The 25,182-nt window shown below is 41.8% G+C and overlaps 2 protein-coding genes across 13 annotated transcripts; both read left to right on the top strand.

The window, feature by feature from the left end:
* Positions 1–8,830: 8,830 nt before the first annotated feature.
* LOC141563771 (uncharacterized) lies at positions 8,831–15,261 on the top strand. 4 transcript variants are annotated; one of them, XM_074305360.1, is made up of 5 exons: positions 8,831–9,161; positions 10,208–10,242; positions 10,509–10,582; positions 10,914–11,069; positions 14,867–15,006. In XM_074305360.1, the coding sequence occupies exons 1-5, from the start codon at positions 8,929–8,931 to the stop codon at positions 14,978–14,980; spliced, it is 612 nt and encodes a 203-aa protein (XP_074161461.1). In that variant the 5' UTR covers positions 8,831–8,928; the 3' UTR covers positions 14,981–15,006. The 4 variants fall into 4 exon arrangements, with proteins under 4 accessions (XP_074161461.1, XP_074161638.1, XP_074161548.1 ...); XM_074305537.1 differs by having other exon boundaries at positions 9,083–9,161; positions 10,436–10,582; XM_074305447.1 differs by lacking the exon at positions 8,831–9,161 and adding an exon at positions 9,164–9,531 and having other exon boundaries at positions 10,436–10,582; positions 14,867–15,261.
* Positions 14,867–25,010, top strand: ALDOA (aldolase, fructose-bisphosphate A). Of its 9 annotated transcripts, XM_074304366.1 has the most exons (10): positions 14,867–15,261; positions 15,906–15,956; positions 19,029–19,167; positions 19,257–19,468; positions 19,864–19,918; positions 20,058–20,218; positions 20,745–20,828; positions 20,932–21,106; positions 21,267–21,466; positions 21,648–21,933. In XM_074304366.1, the coding sequence occupies exons 2-10, from the start codon at positions 15,939–15,941 to the stop codon at positions 21,741–21,743; spliced, it is 1,140 nt and encodes a 379-aa protein (XP_074160467.1). In that variant the 5' UTR covers positions 14,867–15,261; positions 15,906–15,938; the 3' UTR covers positions 21,744–21,933. The 9 variants fall into 9 exon arrangements, with proteins under 9 accessions (XP_074160467.1, XP_074160897.1, XP_074161074.1 ...); XM_074304796.1 differs by lacking the exons at positions 14,867–15,261; positions 15,906–15,956 and adding an exon at positions 16,187–16,306; XM_074304973.1 differs by lacking the exons at positions 14,867–15,261; positions 15,906–15,956 and adding an exon at positions 16,798–16,846.
* Positions 25,011–25,182: the final 172 nt, after the last annotated feature.

The raw sequence follows: 25,182 nt of genomic DNA on the forward strand, positions 1-25,182 counted from the left end.
ATAAAATCTTGAATTAAATGTAAAGAAATGTTTATGTTTGTTTTTTTTTTTTAATCTCTCTATGTTGTTTGAAGAAATTACTCAATCAAGCTTGATAGAATTAGAACCCTTGGCTAAGTGAAAAATCAGTTATATCCCTGGTGATCTTTGAGAAGCAAGACAGTCTTAAGGGACACAGATGGCATAGCGAAGCTTTGGAAGGACTTTGTTGATGTTGTTTTTAATATTGTATCTAAAAAAAAAATTTAAAGCTTTTTATTTTGAAAACATAGGCATAGGTAGTATTCAGCATTCACCCTTGCAAAACCTCATGTTCCAAATTTTCTCCCTTTCCCCCCACCCCCTCCCCTAGATAAAAAGTAATCCAATATATGTTAAACATGTGCAATTTTTCTATACATATTTCCAAAATTACCATACTGCACAAGACAAATCAAATCAAAAAGGAAAAAAATTAGAAAGAAAACAAAATGCAAGTAAACAACAGCAAAAAAAAAGGTGAAAATATTATGTAGTGATCCACACTCAGTTCCTATAGCCCTCTCGCTGATAGCTCTTTCCATCTTAGGGCTAACCATCATGAATTGAGTTTTATAGAAAAGGTCTAGTAAAAGCTGGAGTATCTGTACCTTGAAGGAATATTAGAAAGCCAAGAGAAGATAAAGAGAAGTTGGATCTCCAGTATCGTAGGTGTGAGTTGCCTGGGTCATTTACATTTCAATCAGTCAAAAAACATTTATTAAACATTGATTACATGCCAGGTACTTACAATCTAAATGGGGGTGAGGAAAGAGACAACATACAAACAAACAATGTACAGAATAAATGGAAGATAATCAATAGGAGAGAAGGAACTAGAAATAAGAGGATTAGGAAACTTCCTGTAAAAGGTGGAATTCTAGATGGGATTTGAAGAAAGTCAGGAGACAGAGGCCATAAATCTGGTGATGATAGGAGATAACTCCTACATCCCTGACTCTATTATCCCAGTTCCATGTTTGGGCTCACTTTTCCCATTGATCCTGTGTATAATTGTGGGAAAATGTGACTCAAGTTTCTGCAGGAACATTTTTTTATATACTAATTTTATTTTTCAATAATATAATTTTGATTGCAAATTCAACAATTATCAACAATTACAAGCATTTTGAAACACAAAGTACTCCAAGAGGATTGTACCAAAAACTATGGACTTCTTCCAAATACAGATAATATAAATATATACATATGTATGCAGATATATTTATATACATATACACATATGTCTATATTATATTTATATAATATAAACATGTATGTTATACATACATTTGTTGTTATTGTTCACTTGTTTCAGTCATATCTAGCTCTTTGTGACTGTTTTCTTGACAAAGATACTTTAGTAGTTGACCATTTCTTCAGTTCATTATACATATGAAAAAAAAAAAAAATAGAAGCAAATATATTAAATAACTTGCCCAGAGTCACATAGCTAGTAAGTGTCTGAGGCTAGATTTAAACCCAAGTCTCCAGGCCCAGCATTCTATCCATTCAGCCACCTAACTACCCATATGTATATAAAGTATATATACATAGATGTATATATTTAATATCATAATACAAATTAATATTATTTTACTTGTATCTCCCTTTGCACCTCCTTTTCCTTCTCTCTATGCAACTTTTAAAGTGCTTTATTGAAATTCTTTTCTTTGTCTGATGCTATCCACCAATCTACCTTCTTTCCTCTCCTAGTAGTTCTTCCATATATGGAACTTCTCCTAGGAGAAAAGAGAAGGTATATTGGTGGGTAGGATTTTGTACACACACACACACACACACACACACACACACACACACGTGTATTGTAGGTATATATATGTATATATACATATATGTATGTATACACATACATCCTATGGACTTTTTCTTTAAAAAAATGAACACTTTGAAAGTGTCTAAGAATATGTGTCTGTCTTTGTATCTCTAGTCACTGCTTTGCCAAGAGGTAAAAACTTTTTTTCTTTTCATCATCAAGCTTTATAAGTATGATTGGTGCAGTTAGCAGTCATAGAATACTAATTTCATTAGTATTCTTCATTCTTTCAGAGTTATTTCTCTTCACATTATTGTGATCATCATTTAAACTATTCTTCTGGTTCTACTAATTTCACTCCACATTAGTTCATACAAATCTCTGCACCTTTCATTGATTGTCGTTTTCCTTATTTTTTTTTTTTAAATAGCTGTTATAAGATTAGACTCTGTGATCTTGAGATCATAACAGTTTCCTCTCCAGAGACTGTAGAATGGAAACCATTGTTATTAGGTCTGATGATCTTGAGACCATCATGATGGTCTCCCCTTAGCAGAAGCTGTGAGCTTATAGAACATATTCATGAAAAAACAAATAATGATAATATTTTTTTCAGTTGTGTGCCCAAAATAATATCTTACACACCACCTTCTTGTTTTTTCTCCATGACAAACAATCTTCTCAAAAAAATTTTTTGGCCTACCCCTGATATGTAATTTGGTCACCTGGGGCTGGGCACTAAAATGAAAGTATAAGAACCGTATTCTCAGAAGGATACTTTGGAGAGTACTTTCCTACTGCTCTCCTACACAGTGCCATTCTTACATGTGCCATCCCCCATTTGCCAAAAAAGCTTTGCATTAAACTTATTCCTATTGTTTTACATGTTATTTTCAGCATTTAAACTCATTAAGGGATAGTTTTCCCCAAAATTTCTGACTGGCCCACTCCTTAGACATAAACTGGGTACCCAGATAAGGACTTAACCCATTGATAGCTGTACCTGCACTTGGAGAATATGGTTCTTTGAGCCCAATTGTAGAAAGCAAGGATCAACAGGGAATCCTATGTACTCAGAGGAAGGACTCTGTTATGCCAGAAAACTGTCCCAAAACAACACTCATGTACCTAAATTTGTTTGTTCAATTATCGACCAGTTGATGGACAATGATCTCTTTTTTTTTTAGCTTTTTGCTACAACAAAAAATGCTATAGCAAATATTGTAATGCAAATATTGTAATGAAACTGAAGCAAAATAGAGATTAGAGAGTATTTAATAATTTATTTAAAGGGAGAGATTTACAGGGACCAAATGGATCTATGGTTTGGTCCCAGGGCTGAATAAGACTTGTCTCCAAGAATCCAGCAAGCAATGTGAGTTCTCAATAACAGATATACACTTGGCTCAGACATAGGGGGTGGATTGAGGCAGGGGCAGAGTCAGGGTACTGAGAGTGGGAAGGGGACTCTAATAGGGTGGGGGGAGCCTCTGGAGAGGGAGAGAGGCATCTTAATAAGACCATTTCTAACTCATTCTGATATTCTAAAACATAAGTTCTTTTGTCCTTATCAAATATTCTGATAAAGAAGGAGGGGAGGTTTTGCCGGACTGAGCTTTGAGCTGATAATTATAAACTGAAGCAGAACAATTAGAGAAACTGAGTCAGGACTGGGTCAGGATAATTAGGGAAACTGAGTCAGGACAATAAAAGAGAACTATGGTATAACAATATACCTCAACATAAGATCTTTTCCCTTTGTCTTTGACCTCCTTTATAATACATCTTTAATAATATTTTCTCTAGGTCAAATGGTATGCATAATTTAGCAAATTTTTTTTTTTTTTTTTTTTTTTGAGGCTGGGGTTAAGTGACTTGCCCAGGGTCACATAGCTAGGAAGTGTTAAGTGTCTGAGACCAGATTTGAACTCAGGTCCTCCTGAATTCAGGGCTGGTGCTCTATCCACTACGCCACCTAGCTGCCCCATTTAGCAAATTTTGGAAGATAGCCCCAATTGTTTTCCAGAATGGTTGGATAAATTCATAGTACACTTGTGCATACGAGCCTGTTCTGCTAACCCATCTTTATTAGCCTATTATCCAGAAGAACCAGATCAGATTCTCTTCTTCCCCCCTTTGCAAAGAAGAGGGTTAGAAATATCTTTTCATTTCTTTTTTGGGGGGTGAAGCTTCAACCATTTTACGGTTGTTCTTTCCATTTCCATGACTGTCTTCCTGGTTTCAATTACTTAATTTTCTATCTGTTCATATAAGACTTCTTATGCTTCTTTGTATTCCTCATATTCATAATTTCTTAGAAAATGGTAACATTCCATTTTGTCTATGTGCTACAATGTTTAGCCATTCTCAAGTTAATGGTTTTATTTTGTTTGTTTATGTATATCAGTGATGGAGTAGAATAGTTAGCCAAGCTGTTCAGGACTGCTATTTATCCTTGTCCTACTACTGGTTCATTGCCTAGATGAGGTTTCTGTATAAACATTTTCATTTTGCTCTATGAAGTTGTAATAAGTTAATCTATATATTTTTCATATTCTAGCCTCCAAGCCAGAGACAATCTTCTAGCAAAACACTACAGTTTTAAATCTCTCTCTCTCCTTTCTTCAGTTGTTCTCTTCAGTGGTTCCTCCAAACTTCATTTCCAGAAAATACATTCAGATTAGCAATGCCTAAAGTTAATCTCATTTATTTTAATGACTCTTAGAAGACAAAGAAAACAAAGGTAAATACATTTTCACTGTGACCCAAAAGAAAAGGCTTCAAGTTTCCGAGCGAGAGAGAGAGAGAGAGAGAGAGAGAGAGAGAGAGAGAGAGAGAGAGACAGAGAGAGAGACAGAGAGAGAGAGACAGAGAGAGAGAGAGAGAGAGAGAGAGAGAGAGAGAGAGAGAGAGACAGAGAGAGAGAGACAGAGACAGAGAGAGAGACAGAGACAGAGAGAGAGAGAGAGAGAGACAGAGAGAGACAGAGAGACAGAGAGAGAGAGAGAGAGAGAGAGAGAGAGAGAGAGAGAGAGAGAGAGAGAGAGAGAGAGAGAGAGAGAGAAAGAGCCCAAAGAAAGAAAAGGAGTAAATACTGGGAAGAGAAGAAAGTCAGCAAAATAGTATCGGTCCAAACAAAAACCTGTTTTATCAATCTACACAATTTCATTTCCAGTGACTTTGTTCCTATTAATCATAGAAGTTGCTTTCACTTGTTTTTTTGCTCTTCCAATTTTAAACAGTTTCTGAGCTTTTCTTCTAGTCTCTGTGTCTTCCAGGCTGGCCTTCTCCTCCACTGAAAGTTTGGGCTGGTAAACTAGCTCCTTTTGAAAGAATTACCTGAAATGTATCAACCCTATGCAAAGTATCAATTCCAATTAAATAAAGACAATCTTTATTTAATCTTCACATTTTATAAAGGAATTAACAAAAAGTTGGCACATATTAATATTATATATATATAATTATTATTAACCCCTTATCTTGAATGATTATAAAAATTGAGCTGGAATAAGGAGCAAAAATCAACTGATCATGAGATAGCCTGACTTCCAACTCCACTTGCTACTTTAAAAGTATTTCTATTGATATTTTGATATATCTTCCTATCAAGTGGGGAAGTACCATCTTTTAAGACTAAAAGAGGAATACATTCCTTCAATAGCTGATAGGAAAGTTAGCCTTGAATCACAAGGTATCGATTATATAAAACTTCCCCAAAATATTAATAGATAAAGATGAGAACAGTTCTGGAGGAGAATGGCTTCTATGCCAGTGACATCAAATACAGAGAAATGAGGACCACTAAACTATACATAAGGTTCCTGTAGGCCACATATTGACTTAGGAAACACATATTAGTAATATCTATGTTTTATTGTATTTTTAGTTATTTTGTTAAATATTTCTCAATGACATTTTAATCTGGTTGGACTGAATTTTGGATTGCAATAAGCCCCCTGAGGGCAGCATGCTTAACACCTGTGTTCTATAGCCTTTAATTCCCAACCTCTTCCCTGAATATTAATTTTCTTTTTTCTTTATAGTAACCCAGGAGAAGGATCTATCTTATTTATCTCTTCCCTTCTCACTACATCAGTTTATTATGAAAGGGCAAGATGATTTCTAAGAATCTTTCTAACTCTAAATGCACAATCCCTTTCTTTAAGAGATAGAAGGGGTAGCTAGGTGGCACAGTGGATAGAGCACCAGCCTTAAAGTCAGGAGACCTGAGTTCAAATCTAGTCTCAGACACTTAATACTTCCTAGCTGGGTGACCCTGGGCAAGTCACTTAACCCCAATTGCCTCAGCAAAAACAAAAACAGAACAAGAGGAAATTAAATATCCTGAAAGGGGAAAATAATTAAACTAGGGCTAGAGGGATTCTCCTTAAAATTATTTTGTATATATTTATCTTTGTAAATATTGTATCCTCCAATAGAATATGATAACTATTTAAAAACAATATTTAGGTAATACTTTATAGATATTATCTCATTAGATCTTTACAACAATCCTGTGATATAGGCGCCTTAATCATCCTGTTTTACAGGTAAAGAAACTCAAGTGAGTTATCCATGACTGCAGAACAATAAGTATTAGAGGCAAAATTTGAACCCAGGCCAATCTCAATCAACCTCTCTCTATTTTGCCCAGTGTTTTTCTGAAAGGGCAGACTTTCCTATGCCCAGTGTCTAGCAAAGTATCTACCTAGTACATAGTAGATGCTTAACAGATGCTTGTTGAATTGCATGAAATGAAGAAACCAAAGACCCAGAGAAGTTAAGATCCTCTAAGTCCTATTAGTACTCAAGTAGCTAAGCCCAAGGGATACCAGTTAAATCCTCTTCTAACAATTCTACAGAGATACAGAAGTATTCCCTTCCTTATAAGGCAAATTCTGTTTACTTCCCAGGCTAACTACCTGACAATTTGAACTCCCTTTTAATAATAGAGGAGGTGTTGTTAAGCTTCTAGTATACCTAAAAGAAGACCTAGGTGCTGATAACTGATAGGGAAAATCCCTGAGAGAGGAGTGGGAGTCAAGGAAGGGAGCAAAATTAGGCACAGACTCCTAGATTTGAATCTCACCTCTGTCCTCAGACTTGAGATAAATCTGTACTTACCTCTATGTGTCATTAAAACAAAAGTTCTTCCTGTCTCCACTCCCCCCACTGACCTACCTTGTAAGGACAATGAAAAAATAATTCTCTGAGGCGGTAAGACTCAAACACCCAAATTATTATGCTCAGATAAGTTTCTCCCACCCCACCCCCATGTTATTTCATAGAAAGAAATGGGAACCTTGTTTGGACTTTGAGAATCTGGAATAAGGGAGCATCAGAATGTTGTTATTCTTTCCCTGCCCCTTCTCTTTCTCCCCTTGCAATAAGATGACCTGGAAAGTGGCCCTGGGTAAGTACTGGGCACCACAGGCTGTCCCCTCCTGCATAATAGATAAGCTTGGTGGCAAGAACAGAACATGATCAGGAGAGAGAGTCTGTCTGTCGGGAAGCAGTCTGACACATCCCAGTGCTATTGCCAAAACTGACGTCTCCATTGGCAGGAACAGCAAAAAGGGAGGGGACAGCTACAACCCCAAGGCAAATGGAGTGATGAGGTAACTATCAGTGCCCAGGAGATTTATATCCCTTCCAAGGTGTTTGGGAAGGGAGAAAGGTCCTAATTGATAGTGTTTTTGAATAAGAAATTCTGCTATCAAAGTAGGAGACTTTGTAGCATTGGAAATATTCAGCTGACTTGTTTTTTAGGGCTGAGAAGCTGGAGAGGTTAAAAGTATCTGAACAATTGAGTGGAAGAAATGAAAAAAGGCACGTGGAGTAGAGAGATATTGAGACCAGAAGTAGAATTAGGATTAGCAATTTTGGCACTGTAGACAAGCCTCAAAAAACAAGCTGTCATATTAACTTTTAAAGACAAAATTAGATAGGGGTCAAGAGCCTAGGACATTTTGAGGCTGAAGCTGAGGCTGCTAAGGTCAGCTGGAGGAGTAGGCTGAAACAGGGAGTTCATTTAGAGGAAAAATTCTTATTTTGAATTATTATCTTACTAAATAGGTGTAACTTAGCTAGTTAGTGCAACACAGGATTGAAATCTGAAAGACTCAGATTCAATTCGCTATCAAAGCATTCACTGAAGTTCCTTGAGCCTCGGTTTTCTCAGCTGTAAAATGAGGATATAAAAAGTACTCCCACAAAGTACTGTTTGAAGACCAAAGGAAACAACACAGATTAAATACTTTGCAAATCTTAATTTGCGATATAAATGTTACTTATCATTATTATTACTACTAACATGCGCAGTTTTTTCTGATAGACTTTAAGTGCTACCAGAATCCTCTGAATTTCAGTGCTCTGAGGAAAAGCTTCCTCCACCTGGAGTCAAGTAAAGAGTCCTTACTGTGACTGCTAATATGAAGCTGCAGTGTATAGTTGAGGTTAGAAGGAACGTGGAAAGTAGATGGCAGCACTCTCCTTGGGAAGAAGAGGAAGGCTCTCTGTACAAAACTGAAACTTCTGAAGATCCCAGACCATGGGGTTTATAGCTGAACAGACAAATCTAGAGGCCCAGAACGGGGAGATGACTTGAAAAGAATGAATAGTAAATAAATAATAAATAATAGAGCCAGGAGCTCCACAGAAGTCTCCAGGGTTCTTTCCATCCACTATGCTGCCTCCCTCAGTCCCTGAGAAGGACTGGTTGGTTTTTTTCCATCTATACTATGGGCAAATACATTTATGTAACCTTTAAATTCTTTTTTAAAAATTTATTTTATTTTATAATTATAATTTTTTTTTTGACAGAACATATGCATGGGTAATTTTTTTACAGCATTATCCCTTGCACTCCCTTCTGTTCTGATTTTTCCTTTCCCTTCCTCCCCCTTCCCCTAGACGGTAGCCAGTCTTATACATTATAACCTTTACATTCTTGCCTAATGGTTACATTCTGCGGTTCTCCAACTGGACACAAAATTGCAAGCTTTAAGAAAGGCGGAGGGATAGAACAAAAGGCGGTTCCACCCAGATCGCCTTCTGGCCTCAAATATATTTGCCACGGACTGAGGAAGAGAAAGGACGGATGATGGAAACAATAATAGGAGGCGCGAAAAATGGACCCCAAGGGGGGAAAAAACAGAGAAAGAAAGAAGACAAAACAGAGAAATTATGGGCTTCGTCGGCCGCCGTACCACCCGGAGCGTCTGTCGCTATGGCAACTTTGGAAAGCGGCGGGAGGAGGTGACTTTGTCTTGGGGTTCGCGCGCGCTTGGGACTCCTGCTGCTGTGAAGGTGTGACTTGGGCTCCTCGCGGCCTAATAAATATTCACTCACCTTTTTTGCATAGGTAATGAGGGAGGAGAAAAGGGGGGTGCGCGGGGAGGGCCTGGGCCGGGGGTACTGGGAGGGGGGATTCTAGCGGCGGTGGCGGCCGTTGGGAAATGGAACCCGAGGCTGGGCGGGTAGTTGTGCTGGGAGCAGACGTCCGAGAGGTGCAGCTAGGGCTGTCCGACCTGGGAGGAGGGTCGAGCCGCTCCTAACGGTCCCCAACCAGGGCGCAGCCCACGGGCGCGTGGGTGCTGCCCTGGAGACGGGGAAAGAGCCGGGTCTCTTTCTAGTCCAGGTCCATGGGGAGGGAAAGTTCCCAGAGGCACAGAGGGCGGGGCGGCCGGGTCCGGGACCTTATTCTCCTCTGCAGCAGTCGCTTCCTGGGGCAGGTAACGGTACAGCGGGCTCCGTAAGGAGGTAGACTTCCCGCGGTCAGTCTTCGAAAGTTTTCTACCTGGATTTCTCATTTTTGCCACATGTTTCTTGCTTTGAGATCGTCCGTAAATCAAAATACACTCACACACACACACACACACACACACACACACACACACACACACACACACACACACACACACACTCTCTCTCTCTCTCTCTCTCTCTCTCTCTCTCTCTCTCTCTCTCTCTCTCTCTCTCTCTCTCTCTCTCTCTCATCTTTCCTTTCCTCTCTCCCTTCTCCTCCTCCTTCCTTTCCTTCTCTGTCTCTGAGTCTCTCCCCACTCTTTTTCTCTCCCTCCTCTGTCTGTCTCACCTCTGTCTCTTTCCTCCCCTTTCTTTTAGTCTATTTCTTCATCTATAGAAAGAAGGGGATCGGACCTAGCGTTCTCTTAACTTTCTCCCTTCAGATATAAATCCTGTATTCTTTGAGGGTGTTAGGAATTCAACCTAGTAACATGTTTTAGAGCGGGAAGACCTAGGTTTGAATTCCAAAATGGCTGTTCACCTCTTGTAAAAAAAGCAAAATAATGGGGTTGGACATCAAGATTCTTTACACTGTTATTTTACATACATTTTAAGGTTTCTCCTATTGTTCTAAGACTCTTCCCACTTTTCCCTCACTTGCAGCTTCTGGAGCAACACAGAACAGCTTCCCCATGGATGTGAGTCACTGACCCCACTCTTGCTCCTTGACCCTACCCTGCTGATTCTCCCCAATCCTAAATCCTTTGTTCTACAAATCTTGCTGCCCTTAGTCCCCTCTCAATCCCAACCACATTCCTCCTCTTTTGTGTCCCTGAAGCCTCCACACTCTCTCCCTATCCTCTAGTTACCCCTTCCTCCTTGTACCTATAGTTCACAGAGGCTTCCTCTAGCTCATGGAACTCAGGCCGGGGTCCTCTGGTGAATGTCTCCTTGCCCATTCCAGCCATTGTCTTCATCAGCGTGGTCGCCTATTTGCTGCTGCTTGGCCTGGTGCTGCTGGCCAGACGTTACCTAGTGGTGAGGAGGCACCCAGAGAGGGGAGGGAGGTGTGAATGGCTATACTAGTATAGGGGAAAAGGAAAGAAAGCCTCAGATCCACTTCCCCAGCTCTGGCTTCTCCCCAAATGCCACATTTTCTTTCTACTGTGATGCACATTCCTCCAGGACCCAAGAATTTCCTTGAAATTTTCCCTCATAATTCTAGCTTCTTGATTATCAACTCCTGTCCCTTGTAAGAAGCCAGGAAGCTCTCCCAAGGTGCTATATTTCCATTAGACTATAAATTGCTCCATATGGACAAAAGGAAAAGAGTTATGAGGAAAGCTCAGGAAATCTCTCTGACTCTCAGGAGCAGGACTGTTGCACAGACTGCAGAGGGCCCTGCAGGAAGACAGACACCCATGGTCCCTTTGAGTGTTGCCAGGGCTGCGCTGAAGCCTGTGACTTCCCTCTACCCAATCCAACCAGATGCTTGGATGCCTGCTGTCCCCAGCCCATGGAAGCAGTGAGTTATTCCCTTTGACTGAGATATCCTTGACTATCTTATTCCTCCTTCCAATTATCAATTCCTTCTCATCTTGACATTCAGTCCAATTCACCTAACCTTGCTAAGCCCCCTCTCTGTCACAAAGATATGCTTTTAAATATATTTTATTAATATACCTAAGGGAAGGGACAGGTAAGTCACAAATTATTCTGCAGCATATCTCTTTATAGTCATACAGTTTACTAACAAGTCAGAAAACACAAGATCCCACTTGTTTTATTTACCAAGAAAAATTTTATTTAAAAGAGCAAACTGCTATCTGAAGGGATTTCTTCCATTCATATTTTCCATGCCTATTCAAAATCTCCTAAGATTCTGTGAAAGTTGTAACAACAGAGATAATTTTATTGGACCTTCTGATCATTAATATAAAATAATAGAGAACATAATTCAGTCGTTCATATTTGCAGACTTTGAATATTACAAAGTCTCCTAAGCAAGAAATATTATCATCCAGAAGAGGTCAGCCTAAGTATATTCACAGGAAATAAAAGAGTAACTAACCATTGTTGCCCAGACTATAATATTCAATGCATGGACAACCAAGAGAACAACAATGGAGCAACTGTTCCATTAGTACCTATCATTCTTAAACTTCAGATAATAGTGACATGGACTTGGAATTGAGCAGGTAAAAGAGGGCAGCCTTGGGGAATTGGGTATTTCTTTTAATGACATCAGCTTTTCTCCCTGAATCAAAGGTCCAGTTTTTAAAACACTTCCTGTGATGATGTAATTTCCAAAGAAATAAAATGGTGTCATCAAAGGGCAATTAGAGGTACATAGTGGGCATGAGTAGGCTGTAACATATTGCTAATTAAGAAAAGTGGCATAAAGAATATCTTCAGAAAGACCTATGACCTGAAAAGAAAGTGAGCCAATCTTATAAAGAAGAGCCTGATTGCTTTGTTGGTATCTATGTAATATCAAGAGACTCAGAGAAAGGCTTCAGTCTGATGGAGGATAAACAGGAATATTCATAAATGGAATTTGGCTGGCAGTATATATCATTTGAGGACAGACACATTGAGAAGGCCATAGATTTGTTGAAATATCAAAGTATGTCAAAGTATCCCTAAAGAAAGAGAGGTCTCCAAGAGGAATAAAAAAAATTCACATTTTTAAAAAGTTTTTTCATGGGCAGGTAGTTTTTTTTTTTTTCCATTCTAGAAAACTTGTACAGTATTTATTTAGAATTTATATTCATTACCTTTTGCCAAAACTATTTTAGGCAACTTACAAAGTTAATTTATATAGTGTAGCACCTGTCTTTTACTTATGGCTTGTTCTAGTTCTAAATTTTATATATTATGAAAGCAAGGAAAAAGACAAAGGTGAAATACATGATGATTATCTCACATGAATTTCAAACCAAATTAAATCTCTTAAATGTATTTCCCCAGAAATGAGAGTTTTAATCAAGTTGATTAAAACTCAGCACTTAAGTTTTCTACTGACTGATTTCATTCCACATCATTATGGTTTTATCTTTCTGGGATATTTCTGATCATTGTGCTACTAGCATAAAGAATGTGTGTGTGTGTGTGTGTGTGTGTGTGTGTGTGTGTGTATACACGTGTAATGTCTTGTCCTCCTCTGTACTGGGTTGTACAGACATACACACACCAACACTGGAGATAACATGATCTCCTAATGAATATGACACCTAATCCTGAAACTTCTGATCTTGTAAATGCCATTTTCCTATTTCTGGACTGGGCAGGTCTTGATCAGGCTTTTTAACTGTGACTGATATCTAGTCTTCTTTCTGGCTTTAAACATTTGACCTTTTAATTCCATACTCCTCTAGGAGAATTCAGGGTGGGGAGAGGGAAGGGGGGAAGTGCTTCAGTTTTGGCTGGCCTAAATCCAAATATAGTGCTCTAGAGGGAGAAAAGGAAGAAGTAGAATATTTCCCACATACTGCTCTTTCAGTGACAAATTGTTCCTACTCCTTGGAAGACAGACTCTCTAACCATTATCTCTTTCTCTTAGTTGGTAGTTGAGCTTTTTGGCCATTTTTCCAATCCTCTTTTGTGATTCTGAGAGGGGAAATTAGCTGTCTTTAAATGGAGTCAATTGCATTTACTTCTACATGAGAATCTATTTTAAGACTAGGCATGAAACATTGTTATAGTGATCTTGAACGATATATCAACTTTCATCTCCCCACTATCCTTTAAAAGCGACATAGCAAAAAGGGCAATAGATTTAGAATCAAAATATGAGTTCCAATCTAGCTCTTAACATTCATTATATCCATTCAACAAATATTAAGTGCCTATGTGATAGGTACTACATAAGATATCATGCCAGAGGCCAAGAATACAAAGACAAAAAGCAAAGTCCATGATTCTGTGAAATTTATACTCTACTAGGAGGAAACAATGTGTAAACAGATAAGTATTACATAATGATTTGAGAGAGAGAAAAGGCTTAGGAGAACCAGGAACAATTTCTCAAAGGAGATGGTATATGAAATGACCTTTGAAGAAGCTAAAGGGAAACTGGAAAGGATGTGTTCCTGGTATGAAAGCAGTTTGTGCACAGGCTTAAAAGTGGGAAATGGGACACATAGTTTGAGGAACAAGAAGCTGACCAGTTAAGAGAATGAAGTACATAAAGGAGAGTAATGGCAGACTGGGACCTGGTTGTGAAGGAAACTGCTACCTGAGAAGTTTCTATTTTACCCTAAAAGGCATAGGGAGGCACTGGAGGAGCGGTGATATTCTCTGACATATGCTTTAGAAAAATAATTTTAAGGATAGCTTAAAAGAGATTAGACCTGGAATTCAAGTAGAAGGCTGTTGCTGTAGTTACAGTAATAGGTGATGAAGCCTAAAGTAGGATTGTTGACCATATGAGAGAGAGAAAGGAACAACTGGGAGGAGAAGGAACATTAACAAGAATTGGCAACTAACTAAAGGGGTTAAAAAAGGAAGAAGTAGGGATGAGTCCCAGCTTACAAACCTGGGTTATTGGAAGGGTGATTGTATGCTGAACAGAAATGAAGAAGCTTAAGGAAGGGGAAATAAAGAATAATGTTTTTACGATGTTGGAATTTGAAAGGCATAAATCACGAACAGGAGATGTCAAAGTAGATAGTGATGCTGAACTGAAGCTTAGAAATAAAACAAGGTTTGGAAGTCTTCTATATGGATATGATTATTAAACTGGTGAGGGTTTAATGAGATCACTGAAGGAGCAGAGAGAGAAAAGTGTCCATAGTTTGGGGGTAGGACACAGGCAATGTTCCAGCAAAAGAGATTTTAAAGGAGTGGTCAAAGACAACCTGTAGAGAACAGTGCCACTAAAACTATTGAAGAGATAGTATCCAGGAGAAACTGGGTAGCAATGTCACCTGAGGTGAAGGCAAGAAGATTGAGATACCTGTGGGATTTGGCAACTTGGAAAAATACATTTTATTTGAATTAAGTTAGAAGCCCAAACTAGAACCAATTGAGAGGTGAATAGGAGGAGGTAGAAAACCTGATTATAGACTGCTTTTTTTAGGATCAAGGGCAGACATTTATCCTTTCTGAACCTTGTTTCTTTATTCATATAAATCTTTATCCATAAAAATGCTTATAATGGCTCACTGAGTTGTGAATAAAGCACTTTGAAAAGTGCTTCTCTAAATGGGAACTATCATATTTTGTTTCCTACAACACTCCTGTAAACTCTCTGAACTTCACAACCCTTAGCATTTCCTCTTTTAACTTTTCCTATCATTCCTTTTCATCCTTCTCCCTCAGGGTTGGGCTCCCCAGTGCCCCAGATGCTTCCCACTGTGTGACTGTGCCTGTGCCTGCCAGCTGCCCGACTGTCAAAGCCTCAATTGCCTTTGCTTTGAAATCAAGCTCAGATGATGATCGTTTGTTCACGGTTATGGAACATGACCTTCCAGAGGACCTGTCTACCGCAAGTGCTCAGAAACATTCCCTGAGAGTAGGGTCCCCATCCCATTGGAGCCCCAAATGGCTTGCCCACCTGTTCCCAAGGGCTATTCATCCTTTTGTCTTCATTGGACCTAAGCAGAGAAGATCCAGACTCTCCTAGCAAGATGCAGAGAGCAGTTACCCTAGAAGAAGAAATCCCTCTTGAGAGCTGAGGACGGGACCTCAAGCACCTTGGAGAAAATCCATGAGAGGCTAGTTTTCTTGAGTAAATCCTGCTCATCCTTACCCCTACCAATAGAGAGGAGTGAAGGGACATGACTCAAGTTAGGACTGGTAGTATTCATTTGTCCTCAGAAGAGGCTGAGTTCAGGAAGTTCTGTGCAGAGTTAAGATTTCAGGGTGACCTTTGTTGTTCAGTCACGTCCCACTCTCCATGACTCTGTGAACAATGCCATTCATGGGCAAAGATACTGGAGTGGTTTTCCATTTCCTTTTCCAGTGGATTAAGACAAAAAAAAAAAAAAAAAAAAAAAAAAAAAAAAAAAAAAAGCTTATTTGACCAAGGTCACCCAGTTAGTAAGCATCTGAGGCTGGATTTGAATTCAGGACTTACTGCTTTCAGACCCATCATACTATCCAATGAGCCATTCAGCTGCCTCAGGGTGACCTATGTGCGATTTGTATTGCTGCATCTGCCAGCTCCCCATTCTCTTAGGAAATATGTATGTGCCTTTCTGTTCCCAACTCTGAAATAAGTACTCATGAATAAGAACTGACACTATTGAGTCCAGAGAGAGAATCAAGAGAGGCCTAAGGTTGGGAGAAAGGAGACTTGATACTAACTACTTTATGACTTACTACCGTAGAGATTTCAACCCTGTATCTCCTTTGGCAGGCAGGGCAGCATCACTGATCACGATAGAAAAGGATGGCAACTCAACTGCTGGTGAGTGGGATGTGGTTACATATGCCTGCCTTTCTCTGCCTGCTTTTGCCTTCTATCTGCTGGATCCCTCTCTACCGAGCAGAAGACCTTCTTGGTCACTCCCCCTCCTCTAATTTCTTCCCCTCCCCTGTTCTAAGCCCTATTCTGGCCCGAATGTCAGGGGCTTCAGGTTTCCCCTAAATATAGTTCCCTGCCAGAGAAGCTGGGATGGGGAAAGGGCAGGGGTCACAAGAGAAGGTCGGGAAAATTCCAAGAGGAGGGTGGGGAGTGAGTACTTTATAACTCCAACCAACCCCTGCCTGAGCACTCACTGCCCAGGCTTGAGTCTAAACCCTCCAGACTCCATTTAGGTGGGTATTGAGAGGGTAACCGAGCAGAGAAAATGGGGTGGGCTGGATTCTTGGGCGGGAGAGAATGAGGGAGTGAAAATAAGAATTGGTGAAGAAAAAGTGAGGTTTTAATAAGGGTGAGGGAGGGGGAGGTGGGGGAAGTTGGAAAGAGGGAAAGGAATGAAATGCCAGAAGTCCAGGGAAATCTAAATTCTAAGCAAAGGAGGGGGCATGTGATTTGGGAACTAATTGGGCAGATGGGTAAATGCACCAAAGGACAGAATGACCTCTCGCTTCCCTACAGCCTGGGCCCCGCCCTTGGGTTTTATCTAGCGGGAAGGGGATGGAGCCAGCAGCCTCCGCTCGGGCCCCCAGGTTTAGCATTCTAGCCAGTTGAGACCTGTCGCTGGTGGCTCCTGCAAGATAGGGCGCGGCCCCGGGATGGCTGGTTAGAGGATTGCGCTAAAGTTGCGCAGCTGCATCTCGGAAGGGGAGCGGAGGAGGGGAGGGGACCCACGGCGCTTGAGCGGACCTTTAAGGAAGACCGGGGCTTGGGAGGAGGTCCGATTTCGCGGGAAGGTTATTGCAAGCTGCAATGAAAGGGTGGAGGGGACGAAAATGGAATGGGGCATAGAGCTGAGAACCTCTCCAGGAAGTTTGGGCAATCAATCTGGGAGGGGAAAATACAAGGAAATAGTGCTTGGGTAAATCACCCCTAGGTCTAGCTTCCTCCTTTCCTCCTCCGCCACCTTGCTAAATCTTCTGGCGCTCCCCCCCCCCCCCCCAGCCCATCACCTGCCAACATTCATCTATCCTTTTGTACACCCCTCCCCCATCCTAATATTCCCTCAGGACGAAAATGTGTGCGTCACGCAGTCCTAGGCTGGGATGGGGGCGGCGAGGGGGGGAGGGGTTGGGGTTGCAGCTGCCTGGGGTTTGGGGGGGGGGGTGCGCGACCCAAAAGGACGTGGTCCCAGTCACGTCCGAAGGGAGGGCGGGAACAGAAGCAGAACATTTCTTCCCCCCTCCCTTTTTTGGAGCTCTGGGAGCGTTGCTGCGTATGGTCATCCGCTGTCCCTGGCTTTAGCATTCTCGCTCGTTGATTGGGCGAAAACAGTTTTCCCCGCCCCTTCCGCCCCCCCAACCCCCGGGTAGGAGGCGCGGTCTCTTTAAATGGTCAGACTCCGCCTTTGCTCCGCCCCCCCTGAGTTCAATAGGCGACGTTCGGATTCGGAGAGCGCAGAAGTTCGGCTCCGACCATAAGCAGTCTTCTTCCTGCCGGTAAGCCCACCACCGAGGCCCGCAGCCCGCTTCCCAAGGCCAGGTGAGCGAGCCTGATGGGCTGAGGGAGCTCGGATCTTAGGCTACGGGGAGCGCCCGATAGAACCCCTGCGGCCGAACCCGTACCTGTGCCCCGGCCCGCGCTGCCTTTTGGGACAAGGTGGCGCTGGGAACAGGCAGGTCGCTGGTGCCCTCATCCCGCTTCACAATTCCCGGACTGGAATCTTGATGCTTTGTGCGCAATGCGACAGCCGGGGCGGAAGGCTGAGTCACGCGGGGGAGGGCGCGCCCGAGAGCTGCCCTCCGCCGGGGAGAGAGTGGGGGAGGGGAGTGGGGGCATGAGGGTTCTAGAGCCCAGCCGGGCTGAGGATGGGAAGAGGACGACTTGCCACGAGGGCGGAATGCGAAGGGGGTACAATTGTGGGCATGGCTCGGTCCGGTCCCGGTGTTTGCGGGCAATAACTACCTTAGGAAAATGTAATGAAGGGGGTGAGACGGAGAAAGGAAACCCGACTACAGGGGAAATTCCCATCGGGGTTTGCTATCGCCTTCCACTAATGCCTTCCATCTCATCCTATAGCTTTTCTTAATCGGGAATGACCTTGAACCACCCAAGTTGCAGCTGTGGTTGGAATGATGCAAAGGAGCAATCTAGAGGGACAGTGCCCCCCCAGGACATGTCTGACTTGCTGCTGCCTCCCTTTTCACTGCCTCTTTTAGCTCCTGTAGCAGTCAGCTGACTGGGAATGATGGAAGGCAGAGACGTCTTCTAAAATGGAGGCTGGGCTCTTGCCCTTCACAGGGGTCAGCCTAATACCTCTAGTCATTCACTATGTTTATTTTTGTGGAAGTATCTCCAAGCTTACTGGGCAGAGCAGCCTGACCTTGAAATGCCCTTGATGGATTGATTTGCAAGGAAAGGATATGTGGTATAAAGAAAAGAAACAGGAGTTTAGGGGATTAGGAAACCTGAATTCTAGCTCTGGATTTTGGAGATTGTCAGTTGGGTCGGAGTCTATTTGCTGCCCCGAAATACGCATTTCACTTTCATCTGAGGTTCTAAGCTTGCTTTCCTTTCTTGAGTTTGTTGCTTTATTAAATGAGAAGATTGAGGCAGACGTTTATTTAACTGGCCCTTGTGTGCATCTAAGTAAGGTGACCCTAGAGCTGAGGGCCCAAGTTAATTTCCTTTTATTGTAGCCCAGACTTCTCAGTGTTTGTTTTCTGCTAGAGTAGCCACACCCTGGATTTGGATCTCCACCCTAGGTTTTAGAAAGGTGAAGCAAAAAAACAAAAAACAAAAAAAAAAAAAGGAAAAAGAAAAATTAGGGAAGTAGAACTATATAGAGCAGGGGAAAGAGAAGTTGGGTAGCAAGAATGGTCTGATCTTGAATTACATAATAAACAGGATTATGCCATTATTACAGAAAAGTCTAGTTTATACTTTACTATCTCCACCCAGGAAACTACCAACACAGCCAAGGAAAACATGTCTTCCCAATTCCCAGCATTGACACCAGAGCAAAAGAAAGAACTGTGTGACATAGCTCACCGAATTGTTGCTCCAGGCAAGGGAATCTTGGCAGCAGATGAGTCCACTGGTAGGTACAAAGGGATGATAGAAAGGGGCAAAATTTTGGGGTTACAGTCTGGCTCCCTACCTGACACCCCTCTTCAACTCTTCTTTCAGGTAGCATTGCAAAGCGACTGCAGTCCATTGGAACTGAGAACACAGAAGAAAATCGACGCCTTTATAGGCAGTTACTTCTGACAGCAGATGATCGAGTGAACACTTGTATTGGAGGTGTTATCCTTTTCCATGAGACACTCTACCAGAAAGCTGATGATGGACGTCCCTTCCCCAAAGTCATAAAGGCAAAGGGTGGCATTGTGGGCATCAAGGTAAGGACATTTAGAGGATGAATTAGAATTAAAATAATTCTTTCGGGAGATGACCGCTAGATTCTTTCAATTTCCACTTTCCCCTCTGTTTGTTTTCTTTCTTTTTTTTATTCCTGAGGCTGGAGTTAGTGACTTGGCCAGGATCACACAGCTAGGAAGTGTTAAGTGTCTAAGACCAGATTTGAACTCGGGTCCTCCTGAATTCAAGGCTGGTGCTCTATCCACTGCGCCACCTAGCTGCCCCTAGAATTAAAATTCTTGAAAGTGCCAGGGAACTAAAGTGATCTGACATAAAGAAATGGAAGAGGTGGGGGAAGACTAATGGGTCCAAATAGGGTGAGGGTGAGAGGAGTGGTGTGAACATTACATATTCACTCTTCTCTCATCCTCAACAGGTGGACAAAGGTGTAGTGCCCCTGGCAGGGACCAATGGCGAGACTACCACTCAAGGTAAGAAATACCAGCCATCTCATCTATCTTGAATGAGGAATTCTTTGTCCTGTCTTCCCATCAAAGCTCTAGGTTGTTGCCTAAGAGCTGCAAATTAAGTGGAAGAGATAATATTTCTTGGACCACTGTCTCCTACCAGGTCTGGATGGGCTGAGTGAGCGCTGTGCCCAGTATAAGAAGGATGGGGCTGACTTTGCCAAGTGGCGTTGTGTTCTGAAGATAGGGCATAATACACCTTCCCCACTTGCCATCATGGAGAATGCCAATGTGTTGGCCCGATATGCCAGCATTTGCCAACAAGTGAGTATTTCCTTATCTTCCTGTCATAGCCTGCAATATATTCAACAGCCCCTTCCATTTTTTAGAGAATGTCAACAAGCTGTGGAAAAAACTTCAGCTTTCCCTACTGCCCCTGTAGAGATTTATAATAAATTTTCCAGTTTGGGTCCTGAGAAGGCAGGTACCCTAGAGATTGTCAATTTACCAGAGATATATCAAAACAAAAGAAACTGAAGCAAACAGTGTGATAATAAGAGAATATGGCATATTTGGAGTCTTTAATTCATGACACTAACCATGTGATCCTGGATGAATTATTCTGCCTTCTGAGCTGCTCACCCTGTAAAATGAATATAATGATACTTAAGGGACAGGTTGGCAGCAGATATCCATCTCTTGCCAAACCTAAGTGTTTGGAAATGTGGGGAATTCATGATTTACACCTGTCATTATGGAGATAAATTATCTGTCCCTAGTTAATAACAAAGGTGTAGTAGAAAATAGCCTCAGGTAGAGTGTCCTCACAGCCTTGTTTTTTGCATTATAGAATGGTATTGTCCCCATTGTGGAGCCAGAGATCCTCCCTGATGGAGACCATGATCTGAAGTGTTGTCAGTATGTCACCGAGAAGGTAAGATCTGAGGAATTAGAGGATGTAAGTAAATCTGGAGCTAATAGTACAAATGATTTCCTAATTTACTTCTCTTTTTTTTGTTAACTTTCCATTTCTCTAGGTTCTGGCTGCTGTCTACAAGGCTCTGAGTGACCATCATGTCTATCTGGAAGGGACCTTGCTGAAGCCTAACATGGTCACTGCTGGCCATGCCTGTACTCAGAAGTATTCACATGAGGAGATTGCAATGGCAACTGTAACTGCCCTTCGCCGGACTGTGCCTCCTGCAGTCACTGGTAAGAGAAAGTCCTTTGTCCCCTCACCTCAGTATTTATTACCCCATGATGTCTCACTTTGGATCACTATTTTCTCTTCATAACTGTTTTTTGGAAATACTTGTTACCAATACTTTTTTATATACTGTCTGATCTCTTTCCTCATTTCTCCATTCCACAGGTATCACCTTCCTGTCTGGGGGTCAGAGTGAGGAGGATGCCTCCATCAACCTCAATGCCATCAACACCTGCCCCTTGCATAAGCCATGGGCCCTGACCTTTTCTTATGGCCGAGCCCTGCAGGCATCTGCCCTTAAAACCTGGGGCGGAAAGAAGGAAAATGTCAAGGCTGCCCAAGAAGAATATATTAAGCGGGCCACGGTGAGAAGGGCCAGGATAACGCAGGATTCTGGGTCCAATATAGAGAAAAGGGAAAAAAATAAGTAGACTTTTCTGGTGGCAGAGTTTATTCTAGGCTGTGTTTTCAGTGTCATGAGTAGGATCTAGAATTACCAGCCTTTCTCATACTTTTTTCTCTCTTTTTCCTCTTCCTTCATATTAGGCTAACAGCCAAGCTGCTCAAGGCAAGTATACTCCAAGTGGAAAGTCAGGAGCTGCAGCCAGCGAATCGCTCTTTGTCTCTAACCATGCCTACTAAGTCAAGGCCTTCCATCTGGGTATGCCCTAACACTCCAGGCCATCCCTCACAGTCCAGGAAGAGGCTGAGATCCCAGAGCTTTGTGCTGACCTCTCCCATCACTCCTAACTTGTGTGGTGTTGTTGCTCTCTGGTGAATCTAGTGACCCCCTCCTCAGCCCACTTTTTCCAATAAACAACTATTTAACAAAGAGTCTGATGCCTGTGAATGGAGCATTTAGCTTAATGATTTTCTTTTGTTGGATTAAATCTTTCTGTTTTGTACTGGCTTGTCCTATCAAGTAGAACTGCCTTGGGGTGGGGGGAATCATTAACCTCCTGTGGAGGGGAATTGGGAGTGCTTTATAAATAGGAAATAAGTGTTTTGCTAGCTTATAATACAAGCTATAAATTAGTTGTGGATCATTGGAGAAGAGTAAAAGTCATTCAGACTACATCTGTGTATATGTAGTACATGTGTACCAAATCTCTTCCTCAAGTGAGATTCCTAGTGGGAATGATGAGGTAATAGGGAACCTCAAAATGATGAGGTAACTTGAACCAAATCATGAGATAAATACCTAATAATGAGGTATATACCTCAACAGAATTAAGTGAGGTCTAGTGGCAGGATTCTGGGTACAGGGAGTCACATGGAGCTTCCCTGCAACCCCCTTAGGAATCGGCGCAAGGATACAAAGTTAAATCAGGTCTAGTGGCGGCGAGAGTCCCCTGTAAATGAATTTACAGGCCCAAAAACTAGATGGGTAAAAGATGCTTATTGCAGGGTTTGGAAGCAAGGTTAAGGTCTGGTTAGTAAAAGGCATTAGATAGAGGAAGCTATACACCAAAAGCGGCGGGGACAGAGAATCTCTGATGCAAGCATCTTAGCTGGCATCTTTCAAATCTCTGAACCAAAGATGGCTCTAGCTTTGCTCTTTTTATCTGCTTGAAGTAATGGGCGGAGCTCAGGTTAATTCCTAGAAGGCCAGATTTTTGGCGGGCTTTATCCTAGCCAGCTCAGATCCAGTGGGGGGCTGGGTACAAGCCCAGACTAGTTTGACCAGATCTTGATTCAAAGGTCCAAGTCCCAAAGGAAGTTGGAGATCAAACAAGGAATACCAAGGGGCTACCGCCCTCAACAGGAATATTGATGTGGATCACAAGAACTTTCATTTGGGGACTTTTAGGACTCATTGTTATTTTAGATGTTCAGCATTTCTAAGGCAGAGATGTTAAGATGGCCCCAGAGGTTAATTATTCCTTAAGATTCTGTCCTCCCCTTGAAAGTCAAGGTTGTTCTCAAACATTGTCCTATGTAATCCTATAATTGTGGGTTTTACTATTATGGATGGACCTTAAGATTCCTCCTGTCTCTTAATACATGATATTGTGTATTGAGAAAGCACGGTTCCATAGGAAGACCTTTTATCATTAGCTTCAACTATACAAGTTTTAATTTAGAAATGTGCAATTCTTAAGGGAATACATATAGAGGAGGGCCTTCTAATTTTTAAATAAATAGCTTCTTTATCCCAATGCAAATTTGCCCCAAGATAAATTGTCCTGAGTCAATCCTTATAAATCTGATTGCTGAATAAATCTATTTAGTCATTCTTAGATTCTGGGAAAAGCTCAGCCCCAAAGGAAACTTTCTTAGAAAGTCTTTACATATTTGTAATTAGCACATTTCGGTTATATTTTTATTAGATATGACACACCAATTAGAATCCGTCACTGAGCATTTCCTATACAGTACAGTGGTCATACATAAGAGTAACCAAAACGGAGACTAGAAATTGAAACTTCAACTGAACTACACATATTTTATTTGGAGGTGATTAGGGAATTATGGCATGATAAAATACTGGATTTTCATACAGGAGAAGAATTGGGGCTATATAAAAAATTTTCTTGAAGCAGTTGGGGTTAAATGACTTGCCCAAGGGAGACACAAAGACCTATTGTCTGAGACTGCATTTGAACTTGGGTCTCTTGACTTCAGAGCCATTCTGCTATCTAGCTGTTCCTGGGCTATATTTTTTTCATGGGTAATAGAAGTTAACAGGGTACAGATTTTGAAAGTAAAAAACTGGTTCACAAAAGGGAGTGGACTGTCTCCAGAAGTAATGGGTTCCTAAAGTATTTGAAAGTCTAGTGAGGGCTGATCACTTGTCATGGATTCCTTTTCAGGCATGAGTGGACTGGATGCTCTTTGAGGCCCATTTCAACTCATTCAATGGACAAAATTACCTACTTCGACCATAAGGCTCAGGGAGAGGAAGTATCTTGGATTGTTTAAAGGAAGAGTCTGGGCCTCCAGATTCCCAAACCAGGATTTCTCTTTATTTCCTCATTCAAACTCCAGTACTGACACTCTAGCCAAGACTAATATGGGCAAAAGGCCTACAGTTGGGTGGGAAAGATAAGACAAGTAACTAGTGTAGGAGGCAAAATAACAGTAAAAAGTTTTTGGCCTTGGGAATCAAGAGAAATGACTACCAGGCATAGCCCATACTAGTTTTAAGACCACAGGCAAAACACTTAAAACTTTCTGACTGAATCTTGGTTTGTAAAATGGACAACTTGCCTGTTTAACATTTTGAGGAAAAAACATATAAAATGTTTTATGTTTATTAGTTGGCAGACGCTAAGAGGGCGTTGCCATAGGGTGGCTGGGTGGCGCACTTAAGGCACAGAGGTGCCGGGCCTGGAATGAAGACTCATTCCCGAAACCAAATTTGGCCTTGAGGCTTCTAGCGGTGTGATGTGGTGTGATCCTGGGCAAGTCTCTTAACCCTGTTTGCCTCAGCCACCCCCCAAAAAAGATGAGCGGAGAAATAAATGAGAAAAACCACTATCTTTGGCCAAGAAAAACCCAAATGGGGTCATGATTGAAGGAACAGGAAAAACGCTGTGGATCTCATGGAGAAGGTTTAGGGAACTCCACACGAGATTATCCTGAAAAGATGGGCAAGGTGGAATACGGGGAAATGGAGGAGTAAGACTGAAAAAAGATGAAGAACGGCATAGGCCGGGCTTAAGCCCCGGACAAAAAGATCGACAGTGCAGTCCAACTCCAACTCAAACTGCGTCAGCCGATAGATCCCCGAAAACAGAGAGACGAAGAAGGGGAGACGCGTTTGAAACCAGGGCCGACTACGAATTAGTCAGCCATCACCTCGGACGCATTATTTCCGCCCTCTGAACCCCACTTTTTTCAACCAACTATCACGCATAATACAATTGTACTGTAGGCTGAAACGATAATAAAATCCTATCTTAGAAAGGGACCCGCCATAGCGCTTCTGGGAGGGGCCTTGCAATAATCTATACAGGAAGCCCTCTTAAGACTCGCTTTTCAGGAATTACTTCCGCCCTCAAGCACAACATCCGGTTCCTTGGCCCGATTTTTTTTTTTCTTTCCGCCCTCTTTCGGAAGACGGAGAGGGGTGGGGGCG

This window comes from Sminthopsis crassicaudata, chromosome 1 (assembly GCF_048593235.1).
Source record: "Sminthopsis crassicaudata isolate SCR6 chromosome 1, ASM4859323v1, whole genome shotgun sequence".
Taxonomy (NCBI): Eukaryota; Metazoa; Chordata; class Mammalia; order Dasyuromorphia; family Dasyuridae; genus Sminthopsis; species Sminthopsis crassicaudata.

Bases quoted from the DNA above. Each gene is read 5' to 3' on its own strand.
- ALDOA (XM_074304278.1), top strand. From the start codon at position 16,909: ATGGGGCATAGAGCTGAGAACCTCTCCAGGAAGTTTGGGCAATCAATC. The intron at 19,469-19,863 runs GTAAGGACATTT...CATCCTCAACAG, and splicing joins GTGGCATTGTGGGCATCAAG to GTGGACAAAGGTGTAGTGCC. The intron at 19,919-20,057 runs GTAAGAAATACC...GTCTCCTACCAG, and splicing joins TGGCGAGACTACCACTCAAG to GTCTGGATGGGCTGAGTGAG.
- LOC141563771 (XM_074305360.1), top strand. From the start codon at position 8,929: ATGGACCCCAAGGGGGGAAAAAACAGAGAAAGAAAGAAGACAAAACAG. The intron at 10,243-10,508 runs GTGAGTCACTGA...TGCCCATTCCAG, and splicing joins AGAACAGCTTCCCCATGGAT to CCATTGTCTTCATCAGCGTG. The intron at 11,070-14,866 runs GTGAGTTATTCC...CTTCTCCCTCAG, and splicing joins GTCCCCAGCCCATGGAAGCA to GGTTGGGCTCCCCAGTGCCC.